This window comes from Pongo pygmaeus, chromosome 21 (genome assembly GCF_028885625.2).
Source record: "Pongo pygmaeus isolate AG05252 chromosome 21, NHGRI_mPonPyg2-v2.0_pri, whole genome shotgun sequence".
Classification (NCBI taxonomy): Eukaryota; Metazoa; Chordata; class Mammalia; order Primates; family Hominidae; genus Pongo; species Pongo pygmaeus.
The window spans coordinates 43,656,621-43,669,209 of NC_072394.2; the positions used below are offsets into that span (position 1 = coordinate 43,656,621).

Sequence of the window (12,589 nt, forward strand, 5' to 3'; positions counted from 1 at the left end):
CCTAAACCTGGGTGAGGAGGTGGGGTGAGGACTTGGGTCTGCATTGCCCTGTTCTGGTTGCCCCTACAGCACAAGAAGCTGGCTGAGGGCAGTGCCTATGAGGAGGTGCCTACATCCATGATGTACTCTGAGAACGACATCAGCAACTCCATCAAGAATGGCATCCTCTACCTGGAGGACCCTGTGAACCACGTGAGGACTGGGCCAGGCTGGGGGTGGTAGACCAGTGGGTGTGAGGATCCTTGCTCACAAGTCCTTCTTTGGTCTGTTCCAGGAATGGTATCCCCACTACTTTGTTCTGACCAGCAGCAAGATCTACTACTCTGAGGAGACCAGCAGTGACCAGGGCAACGAGGATGAGGAGGAGCCCAAGGAGGTGAGGAACCAGCTCAGGTCTGGGGGCTGGGCCATGTCAGGCCTGGGCCAGGGTCACAGTATCTTTGCTGTTGCCTTCCCCTGACAGGTCAGCAGCAGCACAGAGCTGCACTCCAATGAGAAGTGGTTCCATGGGAAGCTAGGGGCAGGGCGTGACGGGCGTCACATCGCTGAGCGCCTGCTCACTGAGTACTGCATCGAGACTGGAGCCCCTGACGGCTCCTTCCTCGTGCGAGAGAGTGAGACCTTCGTGGGCGACTACACGCTCTCTTTCTGGTAACACTTACCATGCAGATGGATATGTTCAGTCAGTGTGTGTACACAGACATGACATCACCCAGAGATAATCAGTTAACATTTGAGCCTTTGATCCAGGACAATAATTATGCTTTACATGGAATACAATTTCACCTACCTACACACACACACTCTCCCTCTCACCCCCCACCATACCCCTCCCTTTTCGGTTCATTTGAAGCCCACACCTTCAGTTCATGTGACTGCCCACACCTGAGCTCCTCAGGAGATTGGCCTCCCTCCTTGAGGCTCCCTCCTTGAGTTCCACCCTCATTTGGGGTGGAACTTGGTCTTTGGGGCCCTGGCCTGTTTCCCCCAGCCTCTCTCACCCTGTGTCTTCCGCAGGCGGAACGGGAAAGTCCAGCACTGCCGTATCCACTCCCGGCAAGATGCTGGGACCCCCAAGTTCTTCTTGACAGACAACCTCGTCTTTGACTCCCTCTATGACCTCATCACACACTACCAGCAGGTGCCCCTGCGCTGTAATGAGTTTGAGATGCGACTTTCAGAGCCTGTCCCACAGACCAACGCCCACGAGAGCAAAGAGTGAGGGAGGGGCCTGGGGGCGGACAAGGCAGGGCAGGGCCATGGGTGGTGCTGGCCGGGCCTGACTCTGCCTGTTCTTAGGTGGTACCACGCGAGCCTGACCAGAGCACAGGCTGAGCACATGCTAATGCGCGTCCCTCGTGATGGGGCCTTCCTGGTGCGGAAGCGGAATGAGCCCAACTCATATGCCATCTCTTTCCGGTGAGGGGTGTGGCACTGGGTTGTGGGGCCTTGCTTGGGTCTGAGCTGCCCTGACTCTGTGTGACTGTTTTGTCCTTATGAAGGGCTGAGGGCAAGATCAAGCATTGCCGTGTCCAGCAAGAGGGCCAGACAGTGATGCTAGGGAACTCGGAGTTCGACAGCCTTGTTGACCTCATCAGCTACTATGAGAAACACCCGCTATACCGCAAGATGAAGCTGCGCTATCCCATCAACGAGGAGGCATTGGAGAAGATTGGCACAGCTGTGAGGGGGCTGTGGTAGACGGGGCATGGCAGGGGAGGCAGGAGAGACACAGAATCTTACCAGTCTCTGGATGTGTGTAACAGCAATACCTGGGGTGTTGTAGAAGTTCGTAGGAGGGCCCCTGAGTCCGTCCAACTGGGAGCCACAGTGTGGGTACCAGGAGGGTGTCTGGAGTAGGGGACATCTGAGCAGTGTCTGTAAGGATGGGGACAGGCACATAAGCAGAGGGTTCCTCATGAGTCAAGGTGTGGAGTGAGGAGGTTCTGGGGCTCACACTGGGAGAGGTGCACACAGTGGAAGCTCATCCACCTGGACTTGGCCTGGACTCTGTCCTAGGGCAGATGAGATGAGGCTACCCAACAGTGGTTGTGGAGCCTCCGCCTGGTGGATGGTATGGAGGGCAGAGCCACAGGAGGTGAGACTAGTGAGGGAAAAAGTCAGGACCCATGGCAGCACAGCTGGTGATAAGGGCCCTGGACAGAAGGAAGGGGTCTAGGACCAGGAGATCAGTTGAGAGACTGCTGTCCTCAGTAGACAGGGCTGGCTGGGGAGAGAGAAGCCTGTTGTCCACTGGCACCTGGGGCTCAGGTGATGGAGAGGAGCGGCAGGAGGAATGTGGGGAGTGAGAAGGCTCTTCCTGACTTTGGGCTCAGCAGTGAACCAATGAGCCACTGAACTAAAGCACTGAATATGGGTAGTCTGTGAAGGGCCCACCTGCACATAGCTCAGAAATACTTGGGAGTTTGGGCATTTAGGACCTGAGAGATTTTAGAATCCTGGGCTGGGCCTTACATGTAAGAATGTGAAGAAAGGGAAGGGTGAGGCCGGGCCTGAGGCCTCTGAAGCCCTCTCCACTGAGGTTGAAGGATCCCTGTGGATCAGGTGCAAGTTTGCTGCACTGGGGGAAAGGGAAGCTGCTCCAGAAACCAGTAGCTGCTTTCTACCTCTGGGCTCTGGGGCATTAACATATCCCATTGTGTTCTGTTTCCAGGAGCCTGACTACGGGGCCCTGTATGAGGGACGCAACCCTGGCTTCTATGTAGAGGCAAACCCTATGCCAACTTTCAAGGTACAGCTCAGGCCTCTGGGCATAGGAAGCTGGGGAGGGTCCCCAGCTGCTTGGGGCTTCATTTCTGTGTTCTGGGCCATCTGTGGTCTTTGTGGAGAAGTGGTGGTTGTGGTTTTCCGAGGCTCAAGAGGTTGTGAGAGATGTGTGGTTGGTGAGCGACCGCAGGTCTCCCAGGGCCAACCCACTCCCTAGCCCCTACCCCTTAAGTCAGCAGTGACCCTTTAAAACTGCTCCCGTGGGTGACCCCTGTTTCCTTCCTGGGCAGCAGTGGGGTAGGAGCTGGGAGGCACACTGGCCACTCATTCCCTGGCCTCGTGGAGCCCTGTTACACAGGTTCTTTTTCATTTTGCCTTTTTCTCTAAAAAGGCCTGGGCCCTATTTCTCACCCCCTCCCCTCCACAGCCAGGGGACCTGGAAGGAGGTTTTTCTTTCCACTTCACAGATGAGCGGTGGGGTCCCATCCAGGCCCCATATGCTTCCAGGTCCCGGGGAGGCACTAAGGGCCATTGCAGACCCTGCCTTTTTGGCCTGCCAGCCCTGACTCCTGGGAGCGGATTCAAGGTTCTCCCTGTGGTCCAGGGTGGGGCTTAAGGTTCCACCTGGGTCCTGAGGTATTTCACTGGCAGAGGCCCTGCCTCTCTGATCATATCTGTCCTGGAGCTTCCCTGCAGGGTACTAACAAGAACTGTAACTAGGGCCTGTTGATGGCAGTGTCATCTCCCACTGGCCTGACCCCAGGCAGGGAAGCCCAAGCACACGTGTGTGTGCACATGAAGCCCCAGGTCGGCAGTGGCAGGGAGAGCCTTTCTGCTCTGACTGGTGCTTCTCACCTCTGCAGTGTGCGGTCAAAGCCCTCTTTGACTACAAGGCCCAGAGGGAGGACGAGCTGACCTTCACCAAGAGCGCCATCATCCAGAATGTGGAGAAGCAAGAGGGAGGCTGGTAAGCCAGTGGTGTGGTAGGCCCAGAGTCCAAGGGCCCCAGTGGAGCTGGGGCTCCAAAGACCTGCATTTGTGATGTGCTTGTCTCCTGTGTGCACCAGCAGTGCCTGCCTCACCTTGGCTTAGGCATGGGAACCCCTACCAAAGGATACCCTCCTCATGGGAGTTTGGGGTGGTTGCTGGAGGTCAGCACCCTGTGGCTCCCACAGGTGGCGAGGGGACTACGGAGGGAAGAAGCAGCTGTGGTTCCCATCAAACTATGTGGAAGAGATGGTCAACCCCGTGGCCCTGGAGCCGGAGAGGGAGGTAAGACCAGAACCACCTGAGGAACAGCATTCCCTATTCCCAGATTCTCCTTGGCATGCCCCCATCACACAGTCCCAAGCACGCACATGCATGCACAGACACCTGTCACATGGGCTGGTCACACAGCCCATGTGGCCATGCTCGTAGTCTCCCATATACCTGTGCTACATTTGGCAGTCACAGGTACACCCACAAGATGTATTTGTCCCATGCACACGGATATCCCCTCACACACATATGCAGTAGCCATGCTGACCATTGGTGGGCTTTGCTTCCCACAGCACTTGGACGAGAACAGCCCCCTAGGGGACTTGCTGCGGGGCGTCTTGGATGTGCCGGCTTGTCAGATTGGTGAGCTCCCATCCGTTTCTCTTGCCCACTGTTCCCTAGGGTGAGGTTCTTCTTTGTATCTCTTTCCTGCTCCTAGGGAGGAAGCTGATGGCTGAACCCCAAAGTCTGCCCTCACTCCAAGCTCTCCCCATGCTCTGACATCCCCTTGACACCCTGGGCTCCCTTTGTCACCCTCAGCTTTGACCCCTGCATGTTTACCCTATGCCAGGCACTGGGGAACCCGTCAGAATCGGCAGAGCAAAGATGATGCTCCTGGTTGGCTGACATCCCCAGGCCTAATGGGTTGTACCACAGGGATGTGACAGAGGCTTGGAGATGGGGTGGAGAGGGAGACATGGCCTGAGGAAGAAGCATGAGTCAGAGCTGAGTTGGAACACTGGCTGCACCACAACCAGCAGTGACTTGAGTTGCAGCATCGTCATCTGTCAAATGGGCCAGCAGAGTAGTCCTTCCCCTCATGGGGTGTGGGAAGGAGGAAATGGGATGAGATAGAACTCATTTGAGCCAGTGCCTGCGGTGCGGAGTGGGGTGGAGGGGGTGAGATGTCTATTCCCAGCTGTTATCTGCTCTCGCCCTCCCAGCCATCCGTCCTGAGGGCAAGAACAACCGGCTCTTCGTCTTCTCCATCAGCATGGCGTCGGTGGCCCACTGGTCCCTGGATGTTGCTGCCGACTCACAGGAGGAGCTGCAGGACTGGGTGAAAAAGATCCGTGAAGTGGCCCAGACCGCAGATGCCAGGGTGAGATTCTGCTGGAGCCTGCTGGGGGGCAGTGTGTGGGCCTGTCAGGCGGCTGAGGCCTCCAGCTCCCAGCACAAGACCCCTCAGAGCAGTGGGGCAGCCGATGGCCTATGCTAGATAGGCCACAGCCCCTGCCTTAGCTAGGGATTGAGAAGAAACAGACACATAAGATGCAATGTGGTGTGTTTAGGTTGTGTTGAGTTTGAGATACTGATGGGTCGTTGAAGTGGGTCTGCTTAGTGGGCAGTTGGATACACAAGACCAGAGCTAAGAGGAGAAGTCCTGGGCTGGAAGCAGGAGTGGAGTGGGGGCTGAGGCTTAGAAGGGATGAGGTGGTGTCGAATAGGAAGAGAACTTGGAATGGATTGAGAAGCTCCATATGAGAAGGCATGGGCGAGGAAAGGAGCCCAGGAAAGGCAGGCCAGACAGACTGCAGGCCACTGGTGAGGGAGGGGGTCTGCTGTGTTGAGAGCTACAGAGGTAAAGACAGGCACGATAAGAACTTGCAAGTACCCTTTGGATTCAGCAGCAGCAAATAGCCCTGGTGAGACTTTTGAGCTGCATGAGCAGCATGGCTGGCATTGGATGGCAGTGGGCAGCAGGGAGTCTGGAATGGCAAAGGCAGAGCCTTTGTAGGGCGTGTCCTTGAGGGAGAGGACAGGTGACTGGGGTTTGAGCAGGCTCTCATACATATGGCTGAAAGGAGTGAGCAGCGTGTGGGAGGAGGTGGAGCCCAAGCTTAGCTGGTAGGACCAGCCTTCTGGAGAAGGGTGGCCTCTTCCACTGAGCCTGGGGGAACAGAGAAGTATTCTCAAGGGTTAGGGAATTCCTACTTGGTGGCCCTTTCACCAAGTGCATTTGGTAGATGGGTCTGTAGCTGCTCTGGAGAGGGCACCTGCAAGCCAAACAGAGAAGGGATAGGGTGCTTGCCAGGCTGTCCCCTAGAAGGAAAAGGTGCTGGCATACCAGGTGGTTGAAGAACTGGATCCGGGGGTCTAGGCTGAAAAGGGAAGAGTCTGAATGTAAGAGCCACTGAGGCCGGGCGTGGTGGGCCTGTAATCCCAGCACTTTGGGAGGCCGAGATGGGTGGATTACTTGAGGTCAGGACCTCGAGACCAGCCTGGCCAATATGGTGAAACCCTGTCTCTACTGAAAATACAAAAATTAGCCGGGCGTGGTGGTGGGCATCTGTAATCCCAGCTACTCAGGAGGCTGAGGCAGGAGAATCGCTTGACCGTGAGGTGGAGGTTGCAGTGAGCCGAGATCACACCACTGAACTCCAGCCTGGGCAACAGAGCAAGACTCCGTCTCAAAAAAATAAAAAATAAAAAAACAGCCACTGAAAGAAAGTCCTCCAGGAGTGAGAGGATGGGGTGGGGTGCTTGTAAGTGGGCTTCTGTAGAGATTTGGCATGGAGATTTGCCATGAAGAGTGGGTGGTTATATTTGAGTTGGGGTGGCTGAGGCAGTGAGGATCATCCTTAGGACACAGATGGAGACCAAGCCAGGGGCCTGTATCCCCAGTGCAGTCACAGGTAACACAGAAGAATCATTTTTACCCCAGGATGAGGCTGGGTAATGAATGGTCAGAAAGTATCACTTGGGAGTGTGGCCAGTTCCAGGATCCCTGGAAGGTCACTGGGAACATGGGTGGTGATGAGGAGTCTGTATCCCCCACCCCCCTAAGAGGGTTGGAGGGCAAATGTGTCCTCTGGGTCAGAAAAGAGGAAAGATGATTCCAGGATGAGGCTGAGGACAGAGCTCCCTCATTTACTGTTGGGTGTGGTATCTGGAAGGTACAGGGGAAGGTGGGAGAGGGGCCCAGAGCACCTGCAGTGTGGGCGTGCCCAAGTTTGGCAGGGGCTTCCTTCTCCTGGGCAGGGCTGTAGCCTGGGGCTACAGGGCCTTGTGTGTGTCACCAGCTCACTGAAGGGAAGATAATGGAACGGAGGAAGAAGATTGCCCTGGAGCTCTCTGAACTTGTCGTCTACTGCCGGCCTGTTCCCTTCGATGAAGAGAGTAAGGGCCAGGGCCCAGGCGGGGTGTGCATGTGCCTGGAGGGCCTGGTGGGTGCAAAAAGAGTATTTAGTTATCCCCCCAACACTTCATGGGTGGGCGGGCTCTGTAAGTGTTTTCCCTGTTTGGCCCAGAGATTGGCACAGAACGTGCTTGCTACCGGGACATGTCATCCTTCCCGGAAACCAAGGCTGAGAAATACGTGAACAAGGTCAAAGGCAAGAAGTTCCTTCAGTACAATCGACTGCAGCTCTCCCGCATCTACCCCAAGGGCCAGCGACTGGATTCCTCCAACTACGATCCTTTGCCCATGTGGATCTGTGGCAGTCAGCTCGTGGCCCTCAACTTCCAGACCCCTGGTGAGGAGGTCCCCTGTGAGGAGGGTGAGGAGGGGCACTGTGGGGCAGCTGGACTGGAATACACCATAATCTGCCTCTTCCAGACAAGCCTATGCAGATGAACCAGGCCCTCTTCATGACGGGCAGGCACTGTGGCTACGTGCTGCAGCCAAGCACCATGCGGGATGAGGCCTTCGACCCCTTTGACAAGAGCAGCCTCCGCGGGCTGGAGCCATGTGCCATCTCTGTTGAGGTGGGTGCTGCTCATCTGGGCTTCAGGGTGGGAAAGGGGCTGCTTGCTGTTGGAGTCTGTTTATGTTGAGTTCCCCAAAAGTGGGCATTTTCAGGCATCAAGGTAGTCAGGGTGGGTGGGGCCTGAGCAGAGTCTTTGAAGGGGTGAAGATAGCAGGCAGTCACTGTATGCATCTAGGACGTGCAGAGCCACGGTGTGACTTGTTCTAATGACTTGTTTTGTTCTGACGAGATCTTTTTTTTCCCTACGGGGAGGTCACTTAAAAGATTTCTGTGTTAAAATAGTAATGGATTTAACATGAAGTAGATTGCAAAACTCACGTGGAAATTTTGGCTAAAGCTCAGACTTCAAATAAACTACAAAACTAAAGCTCAGACTTCAAATAAACTACAGCAGTTGCTCTGGGCAGCTTAGGGTCCCTGGTGTCGTGAGGGACTCCATGGGCAGTGTCCCGGGGGCCCAGCAGAGGGCGCGCTGCCTCCACTTCACAGATGCTGCCTGAGCCTCTGCAGTGGGGGATTGGAGGGAGCAGGAAGGACAATCCCAGGCCCTTTGTCTGCCTAACAGGTGCTGGGGGCCCGACATCTGCCAAAGAATGGCCGAGGCATTGTGTGTCCTTTTGTGGAGATAGAGGTGGCTGGAGCTGAGTATGACAGCACCAAGCAGAAGACAGAGTTTGTGGGTCAGTCTGTCTTCACAGTCATCCTCCTCATCCTCCTCATCCTCCTGGAGCACTGCAAGCCCCTCCCCACCAGTCATCCCATCCTCTCCCAGGGTGACCTGAAGCCTTTTGTTGTTGCCTTCACAGTGGACAATGGACTCAACCCTGTATGGCCAGCCAAGCCCTTCCACTTCCAGATCATTAACCCTGAATTTGCCTTTCTGCGCTTCGTGGTGTATGAGGAAGACATGTTTAGTGACCAGAATTTCTTGGCTCAGGCTACTTTCCCAGTAAAAGGCCTGAAGACAGGTGAGGACCATTCCTGGAGGCAGTGCCCCTGCAGTCTTGCTGGCAGGGTGGGGCTGGGCCCCTTGCTCTGTCCCTCGTGGGCTGAGGGCCAGGCTTTTCCTCCTCCTAGGATACAGAGCAGTGCCTTTGAAGAACAACTACAGTGAGGACCTGGAGTTGGCCTCCCTGCTGATCAAGATTGACATTTTCCCTGCCAAGGTATCTGCAGCAGGGGTGGGCTGGCCTGGGGTAGGTGGGACGAGAGCCAGGCAGCAGCCTCCAGAAGTGCAGAGGAGTCATTGACCCTCTTGTGCACCTGGCTTCGTTGAAGCAGGAGAATGGTGACCTCAGTCCCTTCAGTGGTACGTCCCTGCGGGAGCGGGGCTCAGATGCCTCAGGCCAGCTGTTTCACGGCCGAGCCCGGGAAGGCTCCTTTGAATCCCGCTACCAGCAGCCATTTGAGGACTTCCGCATCTCCCAGGAGCATCTCACAGACCATTTTGACAGTCGAGAACGAAGGTGAGGGAGATGGAGGGGTGCTAGAGCCAGGAAGGCAGTGGCTAGGTCCTCCTCCTTCAGTGTTTCTTTCTCCTGGGTAGAAAAGTTGTAATATTGTCTGGCATTGGGCTGCAAGGCCCTGCCTGCCAGTAAGGACACTCTTCCCTTCTGTCCAGGGCCCCAAGAAGGACTCGGGTCAATGGAGACAACCGCCTCTAGTTGTACCCCAGCCTCGTTGGAGAGCAGCAGGTGCTGCGCGCCTTGTAGAATGCCACGAACTGGGTTCTTTGGAAGCAGCCCCCTGTGGCGGCCTTCCGGGTCTCGCAGCCTGAAGCCTGGATTCCAGCAGTGAATGCTAGACAGAAACCAAGCCATTAATGAGATGTTATTACTGTTTTGGGCCTCCATGCCCCAGCTCTGGATGAAGGCAAAAACTGTACTGTGTTTCGCATTAAGCACACACATCTGGCCCTGACTTCTGGAGATGGATCTTTCCATCTTGTGGGGCCAGGACCATGGCCGAAGCCCCTTGGAGAAAGAGGCTGCCTCAGCCAATGGCACAGGAGACTCCAAGGAGCTACTGACATTCCTAAGAGTGGAGGAGGAGGAGGAGCCTTGCTGGGCCAGGGAAACAAAGTTTACATTGTCCTGTAGCTTTAAAACCACAGCTGGGCAGGGTGAGAAGCTAGATGCCCCTGCAGTTTGGCCCTGGAGCCAGGGCAGAGGAATGTAGGGCCTGCATGGAGAAGGGCTCTGCCCTGCCTGAGGAGGACACAGCACAAGGGCACATTGCCCATGGCTGGGAACATGACCCAGCCTGAAAGATACAGGGGATCATGTTAAAAATAGCAGTATTATTTTTCTTCTCAATGGTATTGTAACTAAGTTATTTACTCCTCCTGCTCCTCACCCTTGTAGGGAAACCTTGGAGTAGAGCCTTGGAGAGGAGAGTGGCAGGTGGGCTGCCTGCTGTGTTAAGAGGGCTTAGTTTGTGATGTTAAGGCACTGTCAGGAATGGGGGGCGGGCCGGGGTAGGAAGAGAAGAAATAGCAGAGCCTATTTTGGTGAGATTTTTTTGTTTTTAAGTCAAAGAAGACTCAGTATGCTTTCCCTGAGGAATGAAAAAGGGATTGAGGAGTTGCCTGCCTCCTGGGTGGGTGGGGTACAGGCAGTTGGGTGCTGAATGAAGTTGCCATCCTTATTGCAGCTTCTAACTGGTAAAAAGATCCAGGGATGGAGATGGGAAGGTTAGAAAGGCAGCCCCCACCTCTGAGGACAGAGGCCGGGGTCCAGGCCCGTGGGCGCAAAGGTGCCTCATAGCATAGCCAGCATTCAGCACACACAAACCTACTGCCCACATTTGGGCTCAGGGTTGGCCATTTGCTAGTTCTGCTGCCCTCTTAAGATCTGACTGCCAAATAAATCATCCTCATGTCCTTTTTCCTTTGACTTGTATGCTCTTTCGGGGGCTCAGGAAAGCCTGTTGCATGGGGACATGCTCACTAGAAACAGTCGCCGGATGATGATTCTGCAGTAGAAGCAGGTGGGAAGTTTCTGGCAGGTTAAACAGCTCTTCCCTCCTCTGGGCTAACAGGAGTTGTGGGTCCACTCTCTCCTGCCCGTCCTCTGAGGGTGTGTCTGAGCAGAGTACATCCTGCCTGGGTTCTTCGTGGCCGGCCAGTTTTGGTGGTGAGCTGGAAACAACCAGAGCCCCTTTCCAGTTCCACGGAAACCTCTCTTTTCAAAAATGTTGCATTCAGTTAACACTGCCAGGTGCCATTCTGGTTGCCTCTAGGACTTGGCAGCTGAAATCTCTGGGCCCTTTCAACACAGTTGAAAGGCCCTTCCTTCTCTTCCTGAAGCTCTGTTTCCATAGTTGGCTGTGCTGGGATGGAACAAAAATGACGCCACACAAAAAATTTAAGATAGATCCGGTTCCGTGGATGACATGAACTGATAGCCAGTATCAAACAGCGATAGTGCTCAGGTTCTTGTGTGACTTTCTTTTACAGCTTCACAGTTCCAGCTCATAGAGAGGAGGGTGGCTTTTCCCCATACACAAGTGGTGGGTGGGAATTCACCTGGGCCCTCATGATCCATGTTTCCTCTCTAGGTTTTTATGGCCTGGAGAGAAAGCTTTCCTATGAATCAGAGAAGGAAGAGGACTGTGTAGGCCCTTCTGTTAGGGCCCATCCATGTTGGTTCGGACGTCCTTGGCCTGTTAGTGTTGACCCTTTTAATTTTCATCAATACATATCTCTATTTGCTGAACAAGTGTCTTTCTGGAACACAACCTGGGGAACAGACAGCTCTGCCTTTCTTAAGGCAGCTTTGTAGACCTGAGGCTCACCTCTCTTGGGCTCTGTAAGATATTGCCTTTGCCTCACTGCAAATGTTTTGATTGTTCTTCCTAGTGGAAAACGTGCCAACTCTTAAGCAAATTTAAAGATCATTTTCACTTCAAGATTCCTCCAGACCTGACAAATGCTGATTGACCCAGAAGGCAGAGTGTTGGTGGGGAAGACCCTTACTTGGGGCCAAATGCTTTGACATCAGGAGTTGTTTGCCCCATCCCATGCATGCAGGCCATGTCCCTACAGTGCGACAGCTCGGGTTTATGACCTGTGGAGTCTCAACCCTAACAGCACATTAGCACCACTTGGGGAGCTTCTGAAAAATACTGTTACCCGGGGCCTTAGCATAGGTATTGTTCAAAACCTCTCAAGGTGATTTAAATGAGTAACAAGGGTTGAAAAACCCTGATTTTGGCAGCGCAAACCAAAAGAGCAGGCAGGGCTGGGAGAGGGAAGTCAGTGGTACCAGAAGGTAGATGGGCTCCCTTGGAGGCTCCTTGCTCTCCTGCCATCACCAGTAGAACCTTCTGGCTGACAGACCAGGGACAAGTAGACTGGGTTCAAAGTGACAGACCTTCACTTTCAACAGCTTTGGCCCAGCAGACATGTACACATACAGAGCAGAGCCTACAAGGTCAGGGGCATTCTGCCCCCTGCCACAAGACTAAAGGCTGCCCTGCGGGAAGATGGCAGGAGCAGTTTCTGACCTCAGTTGAGTATCTGTGGCCATGAGCAGAAAAGGCAGGGGTCTGCCTCCTGACCAAGCACATCTTGAACATCACCTGAGAGCTGGGTCTGGACCTAGAAACTCACTTGTCTTTCAACTTGAGCCCATCACTCACCATGTGAGTTCTGTTGAGGGCGGGTAGAAAGCAAGTAAGTTCAGGTTATCCCACCAGACTAACTCGGTGAATGAAAAGATCGTGCCTTCTTCACATTTTAATTAAATGGATCAAGCACGGTCTCAGATTGCGACTCCTGTCTTCTCTGGGTACTTTAGTAATTCCCAGGGGACTTGTGCTTAGGGGTTAATCTAGGCATTCTGTTCCCCGCCTGGAGGAACCCCACAGCAACCCCCTGGCTGGCCGCTCCT

General features: G+C 54.5%; 1 protein-coding gene across 5 annotated transcripts in view; it reads left to right on the top strand.

The window, feature by feature from the left end:
* The window catches only part of PLCG1 (phospholipase C gamma 1), a 38,778-nt gene extending 28,195 nt beyond the window's left edge, over positions 1 to 10,583 (top strand). Inside the window, exons 15-33 of one of the 5 annotated variants that reach the window (XM_054467310.2) lie at positions 70 to 192; positions 275 to 376; positions 464 to 651; positions 1,018 to 1,218; positions 1,300 to 1,419; positions 1,503 to 1,683; positions 2,675 to 2,752; positions 3,591 to 3,694; positions 3,903 to 3,999; positions 4,281 to 4,350; positions 4,932 to 5,089; positions 7,011 to 7,107; positions 7,239 to 7,463; positions 7,547 to 7,695; positions 8,263 to 8,377; positions 8,504 to 8,665; positions 8,775 to 8,863; positions 8,976 to 9,163; positions 9,319 to 10,583. In XM_054467310.2, coding sequence (XP_054323285.1) covers positions 70 to 192; positions 275 to 376; positions 464 to 651; positions 1,018 to 1,218; positions 1,300 to 1,419; positions 1,503 to 1,683; positions 2,675 to 2,752; positions 3,591 to 3,694; positions 3,903 to 3,999; positions 4,281 to 4,350; positions 4,932 to 5,089; positions 7,011 to 7,107; positions 7,239 to 7,463; positions 7,547 to 7,695; positions 8,263 to 8,377; positions 8,504 to 8,665; positions 8,775 to 8,863; positions 8,976 to 9,163; positions 9,319 to 9,361 — 2,490 coding nt within the window. In that variant the 3' untranslated portion in view covers positions 9,362 to 10,583. Of the gene's footprint in view, positions 1 to 69; positions 193 to 274; positions 377 to 463; positions 652 to 1,017; positions 1,219 to 1,299; positions 1,420 to 1,502; positions 1,684 to 2,674; positions 2,753 to 3,590; positions 3,695 to 3,902; positions 4,000 to 4,280; positions 4,351 to 4,931; positions 5,090 to 7,010; positions 7,108 to 7,238; positions 7,464 to 7,546; positions 7,696 to 8,262; positions 8,666 to 8,774; positions 8,864 to 8,975; positions 9,164 to 9,318 lie in introns of those variants that run through there. The other 4 variants (XM_054467313.2, XM_054467309.2, XR_010125220.1 and 1 more) reach the window with 4 other exon arrangements.
* The last annotated feature ends 2,006 nt before the right edge of the window (positions 10,584 to 12,589 follow it).